Source organism: Bison bison, unplaced genomic scaffold (genome assembly GCF_000754665.1).
Source record: "Bison bison bison isolate TAMUID 2011002044 unplaced genomic scaffold, Bison_UMD1.0 scf7180017858048, whole genome shotgun sequence".
NCBI lineage: Eukaryota > Metazoa > Chordata > Mammalia > Artiodactyla > Bovidae > Bison > Bison bison.
Window position 1 is genome coordinate 4,350,675 of NW_011488621.1, and position 21,183 is coordinate 4,371,857.

Here is a 21,183-nt window from a genome sequence, read left to right on the forward strand (position 1 = left end):
TCAGGAAGTTCACGGTTCACATATTGCTGAAGCCTGACTTGGAGAATTTTGAGCATTACTTTACTAGCGTGTGAGATGAGTGCAATTGTACGGTAGTTTGAGCATTACAGAAATGAAGGGAAATGTCCAGACTTGAACATGAATGTTCATAGCAGCTTTATATAATAGACAAAAACTAAAAACAAACCAAATGTCTATAAACAGATGAATAGATAAAAACAGTTGCATATTATTGAGTGGATAATATAATACCACTCAGGAATAATAATACCAGTAATACCACTGAGTAATAATACCACTTAGGAAAAAAAAAAAAGAAATGAGCTACTGGTATGCAAAACAACATGAATGACTCTCCAGAATACCTGTGTTCAGTGAGAGATCCAGGCTAAAATACGGAATATGCTGTATGATTCCATGTCTACAAATTTTGAAAAGAAACTGTAGTGGCCAAAAGCTAACGAGCGGCTGCTTAGGGAAGGGGGTGGGTGTGAGGTTGAGTAAAGGGAGGATTACAAAGGTGCACGAGGGAACTCTTATGAATGATGAATATGTTCTTTATCTTAATTGTGGTGATGGTTCCATAGATATATACATGTTAAGACATATCAAATTTATACAGTGATGATGGTTTCATAGATGTATACATGTGTCAAGATGCATCAAACTGAATGTGTTAAAATATGCATTTTATTGTAACTAACTTATACCTCAATAAAAATGTTTAATATATATTAATTAGCTGTACTATATAATAATAGTATGTGTATTGGAGAAGGCAATGACACCCCACTCTAGTACTCTTGCCTGGAAAATCCCATGAACGCAGGAGCCTGGTGGGCTGCAGTCCATGGGGTCACTAAGAGTCGGGCATGACTGAGAGACTTCACTTTCACTTTTCACTTTCATGCATTGTAGAAGGAAATGGCAACCTCCAGTGTTCTTCCCTGGAGAATCCCAGGGACAGAGGAGCCTAGTGGGCTGCCATCTATGGGGTCGCACAGAGTTGGACACAACTGAAGCAACTTAGCAGCAGTATATGTATTATTAAACAATAATATAAATAATATGCATAATGTCTTTCTTTCTTTGAGCTTCCCATGTAGCGCAGTGGTAAAGAATCCTCATGACAATGCAGGAAACGTGGGTTTGATCCCTGGGTTGGAAAGATCCCCTGGATAAGGAAATAGCTACCCACTCCAGTATTCTGTCCTGGAGCGTTCCATGGACAGAGGAGCCTGGAGGGCTACACTCAGCGGGATGACAAAGTCAGACACAACTGAGCAACTTTAACTCACTCCCGCTCCAAGAATGCAGGTAAGCTCCACATCCTTTCCCACACACCTTGTCCTGTGCATCTCTTCCTTCTGACTGTTCCTGAGTTATACTTTTTTATAATAAACTAGTGATCGAGTAAGCAAAATGTTTCTCTGAGTCCTTTGATCTGCTCTAGCAAATTAATTGAACCTGAGGAAGGGGCCATGGGAGCCTGTGATTTACAGTCAGTAGGTAAGAAGTACAGACAACAATCCAGACTCGTGAGTGGCATCTGAAGTCCACGGAAGGGTTGTGGCAACCTCTAATCTGTGGTGGGTCAGTCAGAATCACAAGCTTTCAATTGTGGTCTGAAAGGGGAGAATGAGTTGGAGAAAAGACTAGTTTTGCAGATCTGAACCCCAAACTATGAAACCTGGTGCTGTCTCTGAGTAGGTAGAAACACAACTGAGTTGAATTGCATATTGGTTCAGGGAACCCCTCTCCCCCTGCTCCACACACTGAGCACTGTATCTCAGAAGACACTCTGAGAGCTTTGTCCACTTTGGCCACGTGAGCACATGGCCAGGAGACGGCCACTAGTGATTCAGGAAGGGGCCCCACCCCATCCAAGGAATCTGCAGGTGCCTTGATCTCAGACCTCCCAGCCTCCAGAACTGACTGTGACAAATACATTTCTGTTATTTAAGCCATTCAGTCTGTTTTTTTTTTTTTTTTTTTTTTGGTTATAGCAACACAAAGGGACTAAGACATAGCTACACAGTGAAAAAAAAAATGACAAGAAATAAGTAATGAGAGCATTTATTTATTTCCAAACAGTAGGAGAATGACACAAAGATATTATTTTCTTAAACATTAATTAATTTGTGACCAACTAGTAGCTTCTGAAGGAGAAGGCAATTGCACCCCACTCCAGTATTCTTGCCTGGAAAATCCCATGGATGAAGTCTGGTGAGCTGTAGTCCATGGGGTCGCTAAGAGTCGGACACGACTGAGCGACTTCACTTTCACTTTTCACTTTCATGCATTGGAGAAGGAAATGGCAACCCACTCCAGTGTTCTTGCCTGGAGAATCCCAGGGACGGGGGAGCCTGGTGGGCTGCTGTCTATGGGGTCGCACAGAGTCGGACACGACTGAAGTGACTTAGCAGCAGCAGCAGTAGTTTCTGAAACTCTAGTATAAAAATATCACTCGCACCCTTGTAAATTAATATAAATATATAATAAATAATAATAGGAGTCAGACACGACTGAGACTTCACTTTCACTTTTCACTTTCATGTATTGGAGGAGGAAATGGCAACCCACTCCAGTGTTCTTGTCTGAAGAATCCCAGGGATGGCGGGGCCTGGTGGGCTGCTGTCTATGGGGTCACACAGAGTCGGACACGAATGAAGCAATTTAGCAGCAGCAGCAGCAGCAATTACTTATCCACAAAGGCTTCCCTGGTACTTCAGCTGGTAGAGAATTCCCCTGCAATGCAGGAGACCCCAGTTTAATACCTGGGTCAGGAAGATCCCCTGGAGAAGGGATAGGCTATCCACTCCATATTCTTGGGCTTCCTTGGTGGCTCAGATAGTAAAGAATCCTCCTGCAATGCAGGAGACATGGGTTCAATCCCTGGGTTGGGGAGATCCCCTGGAAGAGAGCCACCCACTCCAGTATTTTTGCCTAGAGAATCCCCATGGACAGAGGAGCCTGGTGGGCTACAGTCCATGGGGTCACAAAGAGTTGGACATAAGTGAGAGAGTAAACACAGCACGGTAGATTTATTCACAAACTAAGAGAAATCTGCATATTCCTTCTTAAATTAAAAAAATATATATGACCATTGTTATTCTGCAATACTAGGAACCTCTTTGTACTTCAGCTATAGGAAGTACATAGCAAAGTCTTCTTTAAAAAATTCTTATCATAACATGGAAGATTCCTTTGGAAAGGGAAGATTGACTTGTACAAAGACCTATGATGGACTAATAATATTCATGGGGCTTTACATTTATTAACTTAATTTAGGTTTTTCGACAACAATGATCCTATGACACTAACAGTTGTACCCATTTTATAGATTAGTGAATTATGTATCAAGAGATAGAAAGTAGCCCGAGATCATACAACTCATTAGTTGCCTTGGCAATCCCATGGACAGGAGACTGACAGGCTACGGTCCACAAGGGCACAAAGTAATTGGACACTCCAGTTCAGTTCAGTCGCTCAGTCATGTCCGACTCTTTGCCACCCCATGAATCGTAGCACGCCAGGCTCCCTGTCCATCACCAACTCCCGGAGTTTACCTAAACTTATGTCCATCGAGTCCATGATGCCATCCAGCCATCTCATCCTCTGTTGTGCCCTTCTCCTCCTGCCCCCAGTCCCTCCCAGCATCAGGGTCTTTTCCAATGAGTCAATTCTTCGCAATAAAGACCTTTTTTTTTTTTTATGTAAAGAAGAGGGCCTCTCCAATTCCACTTAGTTTTTATCCCAACTTTTCATTTTTAACAGAATTAATAACCCACAAAGTATATTTCTCTCATCAGCATGTAACCCTAAAATATAGTTTGAGATTACATTTCCTCCTGTTATACCCCATTTCACTAGCAAACAGTACTGTAAGAACCATATTGCATTTGGACTGTAAACAGCCTAAATCTAAAAGACACAAATCCTCATGTCCTTTCAGGGACCATTTCCTCTGAGTCATTCCTGAGAAGGGGCTTTACATCACTGCTCCACTGAAACATAATGATCTTCAGATGCCTCCTTCCCTCAAAGGAAACATCTTTAATTGGAGAAAGTAGGAGAAAAATCATTTGGGCCAAGTTTTCTCAGAGGATCTTAAACTGCTTTTCACAGCTCATTTATCAGTTTGTCTCTTCTCCTACCCTTTCTACAACGCCCCCAGTTACATATACACATCACTTGTTTTCCAGAAATTAATCATTTATAAAGAAATCAATTATGTTTACCAAAGAAATCCATAATTCTGTTTTTAAAGCCGGTGGTGTTATAGGCAATGTCATCAAATACAAACATGTGAGAGCATGAGATGAATTGCCCAGCATTATCTTTGTTGGGGGTCAGGTTGAGCTAATAACCTAATGTGCTTCCAGGAATATCAATTGAAAACTATTCAGCTCACAACTTTTCTAAAAGCTAAGTCAAGTTCTATTGATACATGTCAAACTGAACTCCCTAAAAACAGAATTCAGACCACAGTTATCTCACACCTAGACCAATTCCATATAGCCTTCTGACAGGTCATCCCAAATCTCCTCCTGGTACCCACAGTAGACTCTCCATACATGACACATTACCATGTAAATAAAAACAATGTCACTCCCATTTGCCTGTCATACCAAGATTGAAAACCTGCCATAGCCTGCAAGATCCAGAGCAATGATCTGGTTCAGCTAACCCTGAAGACGCGCTGCTACCCATTCTTCCCCTTACCGATGCACTTAAGCAACACTGGCCTGCTTGCTGATTTTTTTTTTTTTTCCCCAGTTTACAAAACGTGTGTCATGCCTAGCTCTGGCACTTATGTTTCCTCTCCCTGAAATGGACTTCTCCAAGATATCTGATTCACTAGCTCTCTCATTTCATTAAATTATATGATTTCTCTAATCATTCCCATCATCCCCTATACACATATTCAGCATTAGTTTTTATTTCTAATACCTACCACTAACATAATATATACATATACATACATATATATAGTGTGTGTGTGTGTGTGTGTGTGTGTGTTATCCCTCTTACATTAGAATATAAGCTCCCCATGAGGGCAAAAATATTGTATTCACCACTGCCATCCCAAAATCAAGAATATTTTCAGAAACTGTAGGGATTCAAAAGTATATACTGAATTCATTAATAAGTGAAAAATAACGTCAGTCAAAATTATTTATAAAAATTTCATCACGTTTTAATTCATTGCTTTTAATATTGTTTATTCATGATCCATTTGCCCCTCTTTCTGAGACATTGATATTTTCTCTTTTGAAATGCTCTTACCAATTGAATGTAAATTCAGTACAATTGTAAATTAAAGGGTGTGATCCCCATTAGCCTTTATCCAAGATATGAATATGGAAGCAAACACAACAATCAACAATCTGACTCCCTCTCTCTGAAACTAGAGTGTGAGCCTAAGAACCTCCAATCAAAAATAGTTGTAGCTGACTGAGTCCAGTGTTATACACCCAGAAGAATCAAATACTTCTTTCTCTATTTTGAGAGCTATCCAATATTTCTCCACAAGTTTCCCCTTTCCCCACTCCTTATGTTTGTTTGTTTTAATTAACCAGCCAGTTTCTGTTGCTTACAACCCAAGATCTAGCTAACACGTGTAAGGTTGTATTTAACCTGACATGCCTCAAAATACAAAACTTAACAGAAAGTTTTGTAATTCTCTTTCTCTCACCTCTCCCTCCCGTTGTCTGTTCTTTGTACACATTTCACAATTACAATGTCCTCAACCTGTTCAAAGCCTTCCTTTCTGGTGACATCCCCATATATGACCTTTCCAATGATTTTAATGTTTCAACCTCTTTTTTCCTTCCTCCCATCTAACACTATTTACTCAGAGCTGCTGAATTTAAGTATAAGTTAAGACATAATAATATGATTAAGCCAAAATGCTCTGTTATCAATAACCAGTATTCTTAATCTTGTCAGGCATATTTACATTTCTTTCAAAAGAGGCTATTCTTACTCAAAATCAATTTGTTAAAATTTCAAGTGTGATGACAAAGTGAAAAATTTTAGAGTATAAGGTAGTTATTTTTTAAAATATATTAAATGGCATTACTCAAATAGGCCGTGGATCTGCTCGTGGTTCAGCTAGAGATAAATGGAGGGCTATAGATACCACAAAATATCCATCAATTAAACAGGTTTCAGTTGCATTATTTTTGTTTGAATTACGTAAAGCATTTAGACCCATTGCAGTGTGACTAATGGAGTCATGATAAGATCTATGATGTTAGTAAATATGACTAATACACCCCAAGGGGACCCTCAGTCACTTCTCCCTGGTTTTGAGGGCAGAGGCAAGAGGAGTGATTTGTTCCTATCCAATAGACTATCCATGTTGAATAGGAATAAACAGTGATTTTAAAAAAAGCTATTCAAAAGAATTATCCAACTACAAGAAGTAACATATTTAAAACACTTACAGTTTCTTTAAAACAGCCATGAAGTGCGCTACCTTCTCTTCATACTTTTTTGGTCCGTATAAGGTGCGCCCACCACGCGCTTTCTTAACATGGATAGCTATATTGTGAGAATCATCAGGTTGCAGAGGTTTACTTTCTGCTGTGTCTTCAGCAGGTATTCTAAACAAGGAAGCATAATATTTTATGTTGTATAAAAAATTACTGATGTGAACTCTTTATTGTCAAGAGTAGAAATGCACTGTTCTGAGATAATTTAGCATTTTAATAATATATTCCTTCTCGGTGTCTGTTTTTCTCTGGTTATTAGTAACACAATTAAACACATCGCTCAAAGTCTCAAAATTATCACTCAAAATTACCATATATAAAATATTTTCTAGGTACAGAATTTGATTATAGATGTTATGACTGTCCCAAGTGATTAAAAGATTTTCCATAATAAATTAGGTACATATACTTAGGAAAATATTTTAAGACAATGGTTACCACACTTCCTTTATTTTCTCATGGTTGTTTTCCAGCAAGGTTTTTTTTTTCACCAATGATAAAAGTACTTTTTAAAAAAACTTCTGTTTCCAACTGGTAAATTATGAACATCTTGGAAGCAGCCACCATAATGTATTCTTGTGCTACCATACGATATACATTTAAGTCCCCAAGAGATGTGTGAATGAATGACCTGTTCCCATTTATACTTCCAGCTCCAAGCTTCCCGATTAAGAGGTAACTAAAAAACCTAAGGAAAACCAATCTAACAAATATTGTCATCCTTAAGAAAAAAAAATAGAGCTGGAGATGATAAAAATCCAAATGATCACAGATTAGTCACCTTTACTTATAAACATGAAATTTTTTTAAACTTAAATATAAAATAAGCATTATGTAGAATAACAATAACAATGATCAAATTAACATCTAACTTATATTTAAGTCTTTTTAAAGGTACTGGCTACTCTATTAAACATGATATACATATTTATCATTAACATTAAGTAAGTTAAATAAATATTATCCCCCATTTATGGGACAAGGAAATTTCAGCTTAAAGAGTTTGCATAATTTGTCTAATCACTCATATCCACTTTCCAGTAGAGCTGGAAAGAGCTTTTTGCAATCCAAAGTTCACAGAACATTAATGCTTAATAGCAAAACTTACTTGTCTGACAGATACAGAAAGATACTGCACCATAATTTACAAAGATAAAACTGAGAGTCAAAATTTATTTCCCCTTCTACCATTTTCAGAGAACCTCAGTCATTCTATCCACAGAAACCTAGAACTCTATTTAATACTCTATCCCTAGTTACATCTATAAACAGTAAGTACAGTAAAGCTCAGCAATGTTTAAGATTCATGTATAAAACTGCTTTCCTTTCCCCAGCTGTGATTTTCAAATGCCAATGGAATAAAATTCTTATGTTCTAAAGAAGAGTGGTCTGTGGACTGAATTCTGGGGGGGGGGGGGGAATTTAGAAATTGAGTCCCCATTGATCCAATGTTCTTCTGGCACAAGTTCATCATATTTGCCAAAAGCAAGAATTTCCTGGAATTCCTGCCTTTACATTGAAAATCTCAAGCCAGCCAAAGAAAGTGAAGCCACTCAGTCCTGTCCATTTCTTTGTGACCCCATGGACTACAGCCTGCCAGGCTCTTCCATCCATGGGATTTTTCAGGCGAGAATACTGGAAGGTGTTGCCATTTCCTTCTCCAGGGGATCTTCCCAACCCAGGGATTGAACCTGGGTCTCCTGCATTGTAGGCAGACTCCTTAATGCCTACGCCACCAGGGAAGTGGCAGCCAAAGGATTCAGAGTAGTCCTCAATGATATTTAAGCCATGTGAAGCCAACCTGGAAGTCATACCTGCTGCCAGCTTGCGGGCATGTCTGCACTCAGCCATGTCTGACTCTGCAATCTCATGGACTATAGCTCCCCAGGCTCCTCTGTCTATGGGATTTTCCAGGAAAGGATACTGGAGTGGGTTGCCATTTCCTTCTCCAGGGGATCATCCTGACCCAGGGATTGTACCAGAGTCTCTTGTGTCTCCTGAACTTGCAGACAAGTTCATTACCAGCTGAGCCATGCCAGAAGCCCAGAAGCCCAGAAGCCAACCAGCTGATAGCAAGGCACCAAAAGTGACAGAGACAAACAGAGGGTCATATACGGTGATTGACTGAATGGTGAAGTTATGTCTGGTGCTCTTTGGGAAATGGGAGTGTCAACTACAAATTAGCACTTGCCAAGAACATCTGCCAGCAGCTGAACGACAACGAGGCCATTTGCCATCTGCCTCTGTGGTGATTAAACCCTGTGCTGGAACAGATGCCAACCTTTAACACCCTCTGAGGGGAATTAAGTGTGGACAGTGAGGAGCTCTGCAATCCAGGGAAACTGGTGGGACAGGTCTTCAGATAGTTGGATATTTTCAGGAACTGATTTAATGACCCCTATCCTTGAGTCTCTTCATATCTAGAAAATCATTAAATCCCTTCATGGTGACATCAGCTCCTTGTGACTAGCAGAAAATCTTTTGTAACATATGCACGTGATTGCACTGAACTCCCCTTTCATGAAAATCTTATGTATCAACCTCTCCCTATAACCTTTTTGGAGTAGTCTCTCAGAGCTATTAAAGGTGCTGTCTCCTGGACTAAAGTCCTCATTTTGCCCCAAATAAAACTTAACTTGCAACTCTCACACTGTGCATCTTTTTAGTCAACAATAGAAAATAATCCTTATTATCATATTTATGTAGCAAAACTAGAAACAATTCAATATTATCAGTTCAGTCAGTCAGTCATGTCTGACTCTTTGCGATCCCATGAACCACAGCAAGCCAGGCCTCCCGGTCCCTCACCAACTCCCGGAGTTCACCCAGACTCACATCCATCGAGTCAGTGATGCCATCCAGCCATCTCATTCTCTGTCATCCCCTTCTCCTCTTGCCCCCAATCCCTCCCAGCATCAGAGTCTTTTCCAATGAATCAGCTCTTCGCATGAGGTGGCCAAAGTACTGGAGTTTCAGCTTTAGCATCATTCCTTCCAAAGAACACTCAGGACTGATCTCCTTTAGAATGGACTGGTTGGATCTCCTTGCAGTCCAAGGGACTCTCAAGAGTCTTCTCCAACACCACAGTTCAAAAGCATCAATTCTTCGGCGCTCAGCTTTCTTCACAATTCAACTGTCACATCCATACATGACCACTGGAAAAACCATAGCCTTGACTAGGCGGACCTTTGTTGGCAAAGTAATGGCTCTGCTTTTGAATATGCTATCTAGGTTGGTCATAACTTTTCTTCCAAGGAGTAAGTGTCTTTTAATTTCATGGCTGCAATCACCATCTGCAGTGATTTTGGACCACGAAAAAATAAAGTCTGATGCTGTTTCCGCTGTTTTCCCATCTATTTCCCATGAAGTGATGGGACCAGATGCCATGATCTTCATTTTCTGAATGTTGAGCTTTAAGCCAACTTTTTCACTCCCCTCTTTCACTTTCATCAAGAGGCTTTTGAGTTCCTCTTCACTTTCTGCCATAAGGGTGGTGTCATCTGCATATCTGAGGTTATTGATATTTCTCCCAACAATCTTGATTCCAGCTTGTGCTACCTCCAGCCCAATGTTTCTCATAATGTACTCTGTATAGAAGTTAAATAAGCAGAGTGACAATATACAGCCTTGACATACTCCTTTCCCAATTTGGAACCAGTCTGTTGTTCCATGTCCAGTTCTAACTGTTGCTTCCTGACCTGCACATAGGTTTCTCAAGAGGCAGGTCAGGTGGTCTGGTATTCCCATCTCTTTCAGAATTTTCCACAGTTTATTGTGATCCACACAGTCAAAGGCTTTGGCATAGTCAATAAAGCAGAAATAGATGTTTTTCTGGAACTCTCTTTCTTCTTCGATGATCCAGCGGATGTTGGCAATTTGATCTCTGGTTCCTCTGCCTTTTCTAAAACCAGCTTGAACATCAGGAAGTTCACAGTTCACATATTGCTGAAGCCTGGCTTGAAGAATTTTGAGCATTACTTTACTAGCGTGTGAGATGAATGCAATTGTGCGGTAGTTTGAGCATTCTTTGGCATTATATAGTCTAAAATGTTCAGTCATACAAAATTCAAAATCTGTTTATGAGTGATTAACTTGTGCAAATTGCCAAGGCAAAGTAACATATAGGAGTTGTAGACATGAATCATATCTTTTCTGGGGAGCTGTGCTGGTAATCTCTCACTTCTCTATGTTTCTGTGTTTCACAAATACATGCATCTTTAAATTTTAGTGACGTTTTACACTGGGTAAATCTGTGATCCTTTTGAGTCTGATTTGATAACTGAGCCCTTTGTGGTAGACTGAAAGTGTTCGTGAAAGCCACTCAGTCTTGTCAAAGTCTTTGTGACCCCATTGACTATACAGTCCATGGGATTCTCCAGGCCAGAATATTGGAGTGGGTAGCTTTTCCCTTCTTCAGGGGATTTTCCTGACCCAGGGATGGAACCCAGGTCTCCTGATTTTCAGACAGATTCTTTACCAGCTGAACTGCCAGGGAAGCCCAAGAATACTGGAATGGGTAGCCTATCCCTTCTCCAGCAGATCTTCCTGACCCAGGAATCGAACCAGGATCTCCTGCATTGCAGGCAGATTCTTTACCAACTGAGCTATCAGGGAAGCCCTGTGTTAGTCTAAGGCCTCCAAATATTCTTTTTTCTTTCATATAAGTCCTACTTGTTACATGATAAGATTGTTCCAAGATATGTAATATGTTGTTACAAATTATGTATGTTATTATGTTCCTTGTATATAGGTAATAATAATTCTGATCTAAAGTGTTTAGGATTTTTTTAAATAAAATTTTGTTCTATTTATTGGTCATTTTGGTTGCATAGAAAAAATATTTTTCTCTTTTCCTCAGTAAACTCAGGTGTAGCGATTAGCACCACCACTAAGCAAAATAAAGCCAAATTAGATACATTATCTCACCAATCCTCCAATATCACCCTCGCATGTGCATTCTTGTCTCCATTTTAGATAAAGAGCCTAAGATTCAGAGTTTGAGGTAATGTTCTTAAGGCACCATAATCACCAAATTGCAGAACTGAAGTTCAAACCCAGATCTAACTAGTCTAAAGGCCATCACAGAACTTTATTTTCCATATATTCTTGCATTAGCCATCTTACAAACATTTTATCATTCCTCAAAATCCTTCTTTAACCTTCTCCATCACTTTTTTGTCAATCCATAGAAATTTTACTGCTGCTGCTGCTGCTAAGTTGCTTCAGTCGTGTCCGACTCTGTGCAACCCCATAGACGGCAGCCCACCAGGCTCCCCTGTCCCTGGGATTCTCCAGGCAAGAACACTGGAGTGGGTTGCCATTTCCTTCTCCAATGCATGAGAGTGAAAAGTGAAAGGGAAGTCGCTGAGTCTTGTCTGACTCTTAGGACCCCATGGACTGCAGCCCACCAGGTCCTCCATCCATGGGATTTTCCAGGCAAGAGTACTGGAGTGGGTTGCCATTGCCTTCTCCGAGATTTTAGTAAGTAGTAGTTAAAGCCAGAAAAATATATGGACTCTTTCTATATTTGCTGTAGGATTCTTCGGTCATTTTTTAAGGAAACTGAAATCATCCTGACTTATCATAATAAAAGTTAAGTCCAGTCACTTCAGGTACACTAAGTCTACCGTGTCTGTTGATGTTAGCTTCATTATCACTAATGCCGAAAGACGGAGATAGCAGAGGGTAAGTCTCCAGCACCAGCGTGAAAGTGGTGAGTTGCAGACTTTGTTTTGTGCTGAGCGAGAGTGCTGACTTTGTCCCACACGTTGCCAATACATCCAAAGTTAAAATTGAGGAGAGTTGAAGGCAAGTTTCATTATAAACTCTTGACAGTCAACATTGGAATCCTGTCATCTCTTATAATATAAGAAAGAATATTTTAAGTTTAGACAGAGGTAAGCAATATTTCCCTGGTTTCTATTAAATTAATGTCCTTGACAGACTCAATGTCTTCTCTTTCATTTCCAAGGAGCAATAGAAAATCCACATTTAAAAATGAACATTGAACTTACATGTATTCTACAGAATAAGGCAGCAATACATTTTCCAGATTATACGACAAGCTATACAAACATACAAGAAAGTTATTTAGAGAAGATTATAACAGATTTATCTCCCAAGGGTTAATTGCAAATATTAATAAGCATCAAATTAAAAAGTTGGAATATCTAAGATAATTTTTAATAGAACAATATATTACTATATATTTAGAAAATGATAATCGAATATTGTGTGCTATCTTTACTTATAACCTAAATTCCCTCCAGTCACGATTCAATTTAGCAAACATTTCTTGACTATCTAGCCCAAGTAGAGTTCATTGTGTTCATTATCTCAGCTCCCAGGTATGAATCATTTCCATATTTCCAATTTAATCACCCTACTTTTTCCGCCCAAAGAACATTGCTGAATTGGTCACACACTTGGGTGATTACAAATCTACATCATCTAATTTTAACTGATCTTTGCTTTTGCTCAGCATTCTAAAATCAGCTATTTGTCAAGCTCTTATATATTCCCCTCAATGGCTTCAATTTAGTTTCTTTTCCATTCTCATTTCCACATTCTATGGACAGTCTTATTTCAGTACTTAATGCTCTCTACTTGACATCTGTATAGGAATTAATGATTATTACTGACTCTTAAGAAATAATGATAAACACTATTCCAGTTATTCAGCTATAGTGTCACACAAACTGAACCTAATTTTAAATTTTTGAAGAATCAAATGCAGAGAAAATGTGGCTTGTGAATTTTCAGAATTTCCCTTTTTATTTTGTACTAATCTCCTCAAGTAAATCTTAAACCCATAGGGCTAATCTAAGTAATGAGTGGAACCCCTAATTTAGGGAAATGGAAGGATCAATTTGGAGACAGGGAGCAAAATTTCCTGCCACCAATATTATACAATAGGGAAGACAGTCCAAAATTTCAACCATATCTTTTTGAACCATAGGACTGACTCCCTTTAAATCAAAGGTGACTTTTCTTCTTAGTTACATATGGTCTTTGATGAACGGGATTTATGAGACATCACTACTCACATTACTTCTTCAGCTGAACTCATAATTTCACATTGTTCACTATTTAATTCTTTTAAAAAAAACTTTTTGTTTTATGTTGGAGTATAAGCAATTAACAAGGTTGCAATCGTCTCAGGTGCCCAGCAGAGAGATCAGACTTACATTTACATATATCCATTCTCCCCAAAAACACCCCTTCCATTCAGGCTGCTTGTCACATACCATTGAGCAGAGTTACTGTGCTATATATAGGTCCTTGTTGGTTATTCATTTTAAATGTAGCAATGTGCATATGTTAATCTGAAGTTAACTATCCCTTCCTTCCACCCTTGTATGTTGTCTAAGTCTGTGAGTACGTTTCTGTTTTGTAAATAATTTCACTTGCATCATTTTCTTTTAAATTTTGCATCTAAGGAATATCATATGCTATCTTTTTAAAATAAGTTCCCATGGAAATTCATGCAAGTAGAAAGCTCTTCCTAAATTTCCAGCAATTTCCCAGGAGATTATACTTACATCCTGATGTCTCCTTTGCCACTGCGCTTCTTCCTTAAATACTCTCCTTATTCCATGCCTTGCTTATCCAGAGGTGAAACCAACTTTTTCTGTATTTCCTCAACAGAACTAAACTAAACTAAACCAAGTATTCAAAGCATTTGTAAGTACAGCAGAGTTCATCAGATGCTGGGGTTATCTTAGATGTTTGTATCACACATGACTTTGGCCACCTGATGCAAAGAACTGACTCACTGGAAAAGACCCTGATGCTTTGAAGGCAAGAGGAGAAGGGGACGACAGAGGATGAGATGGTTGGTTGGCATCACCAACTTGATGGACATGAGTTTGAGTAACTCCGGGAGTTGGTGATGGACAGGGAGGCCTGGCATGCTGCAGTCCATGGGGTTGCCAAGAGTCGGACACAGCTGAGTGACTGAACTGATCCTGACCACATATGAACCAGGGTACTTGAAATCCACTAACCGATCTCTCTTCCTAAATGCCCTCACCTCTCTGCCCAGGATCAAGGGGTTTTCCTCACTTGGTGCTCATCTCCCCTCAGTTATTTCCTGGCTACTCTTGCTTCTTTTTCACCCCATTTTTGTCTGCCTTTCCCCACTCCAGACTTGCTCCACAACTCCAAATTAGAATACCTTTATGAGGCCGAGCAATTCAGTTCTTAGTACCCATTCTCAAATACTTCTAACCAAAATCATCAAGAAAGAAGCATAACCAAAGGTCCTCCCTTCCAGCAAAATCGATCACTCCTCAGTGGGAGTCGTAAACATAAATGACGTTTGTTTTTAGATTCAGACTTGAAACTGTCCTGTATCAGTCCACTTTAACACAGGGAAACCCTGCACACATAAACGATTTCTACAGATCACCGTCACTTTGCTACAATAACGCCCCAACCCATACAGAATTTCATTTATGTCATATTAAAGGCTTTAATCTGGATGACATCAGGATGACACAAAGAATGACCCCAGACCATGGCTGAAGCAACCAGTTAGGTTTCTATAAAGTTCCCTCTCTTTCCTTCATAGAACTCTCTGAAAGGTCGCAGTACTGCTCCTAGGCTGGCAGGATGGTCCTTTGTTTCTCCCCTGTATTTCTCCCTTCCCTTTCTTCCTCTTTCCTTCCTCCTTTCTTTGTTCTCTCTCTCTTTTTTCCTTCCCCTTTTCTTTTCCTCCTTTTTTCTTTCTTTCTCCTCCCGCACCCCTCCCAGCCACCATTTCCTCTTGGAATCTGTGGCAGAGAACATGGGCTATTTTGAAAAAATACCATTTTTAGGTTTCTGTTCACAGCTGCTAAACAGGGCAAGCAGAGTATCAGTAGGGAGAGCTTCACGAGTCCTTGGATAATCAGCAGTGTGAAGAGCATCACACTCAGGCCTCTCTGCCTCAGAGATTCTTTCCTTTCTTTTAGCCAACCCTTAAGTCATCTTTGAACTTAAACATCCCTTCCCTCAGAGATGCTTGCCTTGATTTCCAGGACACCATCTGTGGCTAGCATAAGTTCTTTCAGTATAACCATCCCCCAAACTTGTATTGCATTTCATTTCATTCATCCCTCTTACTCAGGGCCTCTCAGTGACGCCAACATGCACCTTCTTAGTACAGAGACGCTGCCCGACTGATTCAGCACATGGTCACTGCTTGGTATATATTAAATGAATAAGACTAAATAAACAAAGCTTATGAGGTATCATAAGGTTTCTTTCCAAAGAGTGTAAATTTTTACTTTTCTTTTTATTTCTTTTTCTTTTTAGAATAAAATAGTGAAACAGGTGGGTTCTTTACCAATAATGCCATGCTAGTGGTAAAGAACCTGCCTGCCAATGCAGGAGACATAAGAGACTTGGGTTTGATCCCTGGGTCAGGAAGATCCCCTGGAGGAGGGCATGGCAATCCACTCCAGTATTCCTGCCTGGAGAATCCCATGGATAGAAAAGCTTGGCAGGCTATGGTCCATGGGGCGGCAGGGTTGGACATGACTGAAGTGATTTAGTATGCACACGCAGTGAAGCAGAATTGTTCTAATTCTGACTTTTAAAAATACAGGGAGCATCTCATTCAATAGATCTCAAAACTTCAGTGAAAATATGGGTTTTAAACCATAACAAGAATAGTTTTATCAGTTCTAATGTTAAATACATATTTTCTAAATAGTTAAATGTCTTGAGGCTAGATCCAGGCTAGCATGAAATAAACACTACTTAGATATAGCTGTTGTACAAGGGTAATTTTGACAATGCTAGAGAACAAAATAGATTTTCTCAAAATAGATCTGTGATTTTCAGAAGAAAATAAAAAACAAAAAAAAATCAATTTTGCAGAGATTTTTTAAATCAATCTATTAGAATTCATTTGCCTAGGTTTTCAGTTGCTTTATCTCCAAATATTCCTATTTTCCAACATTTTCTAAACTTACACTTTTAGAAAGAATTTATAATCCATCTAGGTAGCTTATGTACTATACCAAATTATTGTTTTAAAATGTTTGAGAAAATATACAAATTACAAAGTTCCACATCATTTTAATCTAGATCAAAGCCACTTGTTACTACTGCTTTTAGATCTAGAAGTGAAATTCTGAGCTTTAATTCAAGCAGCTGGGATATCCTAATCTCTTCAGAATCTAAAGTCCAAATTAAAGCATCAGTTTTTGCACAAAACACATGTTGAAAGCTTTTGGAGTGATTGGTAATTTGACCAACTGAGTGAGCATACAGACTTCTGAGCCCATGAGGAGGATCCCAGCAGACTCTTCTGGTCAGGCTGCCTTTGGAACTTGGAGAAGACTCTTGGTGGAGTCCTGGGGCTGGTGGGATGGGAGAACACCATTTGCAGACTCCCAAAATCATTTCGCTCTTTCCAACTTAAGTCATTCAATTGTTTGTTATATAACACAAGCTGAGAGAAAATGATATTGCACAATATTGCAATTTATGATTACAAATCTGTCATTATCTGTTATAAGTTATAAACTTGGAATCTCCTTCTGAACATAGCAATCTACTTATGTTTTTTTACTTATCTGATCCTATACTTAATTAGAATTGAAATTTTAAAGATAACAGATACTTGCCGCACTTCATTAAAATGTACTGAGTAAAAATATACCACAGAAACTCCAAAATGTCACACTCTGCATATTAACTGCAACGTGATATTTGCTATAAATATAATAAAACAAGTACATTTTAACCAAAGACCATGCACAGCAATGCAGTTTAACTAACTGAAATAAGACCATAAATGAATGAATTAATTGTTTAAAGGGGGGATTAAATTTTTCCATTAAAAAGTTGCAATTCTGTAATTTTTTTTTTCCTTTTCTTAAAGAAAAAAATTTGAATAGTTCAGTTGTAGTCCATGGACCGGGAGCAGCAGCAGCTGCTAGCTTATTAGAAACACTCTTTCCACCCCACCTTAGACCTTCTGAATCAAAATCTGCATTTTAAAAAGCAACCACTCCCAATACCCTGGAGATTAATGCACATATTAAAAGTTGAGAAGCACTGATTTGGAATTTATTGAAAGTTGCTTTGAAAGCAATGCCAACTTTCTGTCTGTGACTCTCAAGTAATGCTACCTCTGTAAATGCTTAATAATAAATGACCATGAGGAGAGTTCATTCTGCCATCCTCCACCATACATCTTTTTGGATCACAAAATAAATAACTCCTATATGTATTTGTATGTATTTGTTTGCACAAAATGAGCAGAAAGTACAGAGATTTCCCACATATACCCCACCTGACACACAGGCACAGCTTTCCACATTATCAGCATCCTCCGCAAGTCTAGTACATTCGTTACGATCGATGCACCTATATTGAATCCCTGTCAGCCAAAACCTATAGCTTACATTAGGGCTCACTCTTGGTGTTGACCTTCAACTCTATGGGTTGGATAAGCATATAATTATATATAAACACCATTATAGTATCATATGGAGTATTTTCATTGAAATCGTCTAATTCCATCTATTCATCCCTCCCTTCCCCCCAACCCTGGCAACTGCTACTCTTTTTACCATCCCCCTAGTTTTTCATTTTCTAGAATATCATACAGTTGGAATTATACAACGTGTCCTTTTCATATTGCCTTCTTTCACTTAGTAACATGCAATTAAGTTTCTTCCATGTCTTTTCATGGCTCTGTGGCTCTTTTTTAACACTAAATAATATTTCATTATCTGATGTAGCACAGTTTGTTTAGCCATTCACCTGCTGAAGGACACCTTGATTGCATCCAGGTTTGGCAATTATGAATAAAGTTGCTATAAGCATTTGTGTGCCAGCTTTTGTGTGTCATATATTTCAACTTCTTTGGGTAAATGACAAGAAGTGTTATTGTTGAATTATGTGGTAAGAGTGGGCTGAGTTTTGTAAGAAACAACCAAACTGCTGGTACCAGTTTGCATTTTCACCAGTAATAAATGAGAGTCCTTGTTGCTCCACAATCTTGCTGATATTTGGTATTGTCAGCGTTCTGGATTTTGGATCTTCTAATAAGTTTATAGTGGTGTCTTACTACTGTTTCAATTTGCATGCCTGATGATACATGATGTAGACATCTATTCACATGAGGTTAGTTTTTGCTTTCATTACTCTGAAATTTCCTTCTTACAATGTCCTAATTATATTTCCAATTGCTTTGCTACTAAAGAAAATTATGTCAGTATCCATGTTAATTGTGCCTTAACAGGCATCCTGAGATGTGAACATTGAGAATAACATATTTTATACGGACAGGAACCCCTGTAGCTTCTCATTGTTAAAGGACATTTTCCTCTGGCTCTTTTATATGGATGCAGTTTTTGTATTTTAATACCTAAGTAGATTGGTGGGATTAAATTATATCTAAACTCTACAATGTACAAAGAAGACAATTTATTTATATATATACATATGTGTGTGTGTATATATATATATAGATAGATAGATAGATAGATGCTTTTGAACTGTGGTGTTGAAGAAGACTCTTGAGAGTCCCTTGGACTGCAAAGAGATCGAACCTGTCCATCCTAAAAGAAATCAGTCCCAAATATTCATTGGACAGACTGATGCTGAAGCTGAAACTCCAATCCTTTGGCCACCTGATGCAAAGAACTGACTCATTGGAAAAGACCCTGATGCTGGGAAAGATTGAGGGCAGGAGGAGAAGGGGACAACAGAGGATGAGATGGTTGGATGGCATCACTGACTCAGTGGACATGAGTTTGAGTAAACTCTGGGAGTTGGTGATGGACAGAGAGGCCTGGCGTGCTGCAGACCATGGGGTGGCAAAGAGTCATACAAGACTGAGTGACTGAAATAACTTATACCATCACATGGTGTCTGTCCCATTAATTTGAAACATTTAGGGTAAAATAACCTTGTTTTTGTTAAGTAAATGAAGACTCAGTCATGTCAATTTTCTATTTCATTTCCTTTCAGAACTTGGTTTGAGTGTATGTTGGGAGAGGTTCAGTTCAGTTCAGTTCAGTCGCTCAGTCGTGCCCGACTCTTTGCAACCCCATGAATTGCAGCACACCAGGCCTCCCTGTCCATCACCAACTCCCGGAGTTCACTCAAACTCACGTCCATCAAGTCAGTGATATCATCCAGCCATCTTATCCTCTGTTGTCCCCTTCTCCTCCTGCCCCCAATCCCTCCCAGCATCTGAGTCTTTTCCAATGAGTCAACTCTTTGCATGAGGTGGCCAAAGTACTGGAGTTTCAGCTTTAGCATCATTCCTTCCAAAGAACACCCAGGACTGATCTCCTTCAGAATGGACTGGTTAGATCTCCTTGCAGTCCAAGGGATGCTCAAGAGTCTTCTCCAACACCACAGTTCAAAAGCATCAATTCTTCAGAACTCAGCTTTCTTCACAGTCCAACTCTCACATCCATACATGACTACTGGAAAAACCATAGCCTTGACTAGATGGACCTTTGTTGGCAAAGTAATGTCTCTCCTTTTGAATATGCTACCTAGGATAGTCATAACTTTCCTTCCAAGGAGTATGCATCTTTTAATTTCATGGCTACAATCACCATCTGCAGTGATTTTGGAGCCAAAAAAAATAAAATAAAATAAAGTCTGACACTGTTTCCACTGTTTCCCCATCTATTTCCCATGAAGTGATGGGACCAGATGCCATGATCTTCATTTTCTGAATGTTGAGCTTTGAGCTGACTTTTTCACTCTCCTCTTTCACTTTCATCAAAAGGCTTTTTAGTTCCTCTTCACTTTCTGCCATAAGGGTGGTGTCATCTGCATATCTGAGGTTATTGATATTTCTCCCGGCAATCTTGATTTCAGCTTGTGCTTCTTCCAGCCGGTTGCCAATATGACCATGGTTTGAGGAAGAAGCTTCTCTTCCCTGTGAACTGCGAGCTGATCATCATCACGTTTCTATTGCATGGTGACTGCAGGTCTATGCAGGCCCCTAGACCAGCATCTATTGAGGAAAGATTGCAACTTTTTGAACATCATTCATTCCTGCTGGCTACCTTTCACCTGGATCATACAGATTTCTATCTCAGCAACCTGTGCTCCCCCTCTGCCCAACAGCCCTTCAGTGCTGTTAGTATCTCATTGTCTCCTCAACACTGTTTGTGGTCATTTCTGGACCTTGTATATGCTAGACACAAGCCAAGTGGAATCAAAAGCCTTAGCTTTTGTGTGTCACTTGGCATCTTCATTCACAGAAATGCTGCAGTATTATTCTCACTTCATGTCGAATGAAGCTCAAGTTAGGTCTTACTATAACAATAATTTTCAAAAGTCATCTAGGAATATTTGTTTAAATACTTAGGCTTTGCTCCCAAGTTCAATTCAGTCAGTTCAGTCTCTCAGTCGTGTCCGACTTTGTGACCCCATGAACCCCAGCACGCCAGGCCTCCCTGTCCATCACCAACTCCCAGAGCTTACTCAAACTCATGTCCATCGTGTCAGTGATGCCATCCAACCAACTCATCCTCTGTCATCCCCTTCTCCTCCCACCTTCAATCTTTCCCAACATCAGGATCTTTTCAAATGAGTCAGCTCTTCGCATCAGGTGGCCAAAGTTTTGGAGTTTCAGCTTCAGCATCAGTCCTTCCAATGAATATTCAGGACTGATCTCCTTTAGGATGGACTGGTTGGATCTCCTTGCAGTCCAGCT

The 21,183-nt window shown here is 39.3% G+C and overlaps 1 protein-coding gene across 1 annotated transcript in view; it reads right to left on the minus strand.

The window, feature by feature from the left end:
- The window catches only part of CNBD1 (cyclic nucleotide binding domain containing 1), a 531,230-nt gene that overhangs the window by 448,453 nt on the left and 61,594 nt on the right, over positions 1 to 21,183 (minus strand). Inside the window, exon 4 of the mRNA XM_010862239.1 lies at positions 6,453 to 6,611. Within this exon, the coding sequence (XP_010860541.1) occupies positions 6,453 to 6,611 (159 nt within the window). The remainder of the gene's footprint in view (positions 1 to 6,452; positions 6,612 to 21,183) is intronic.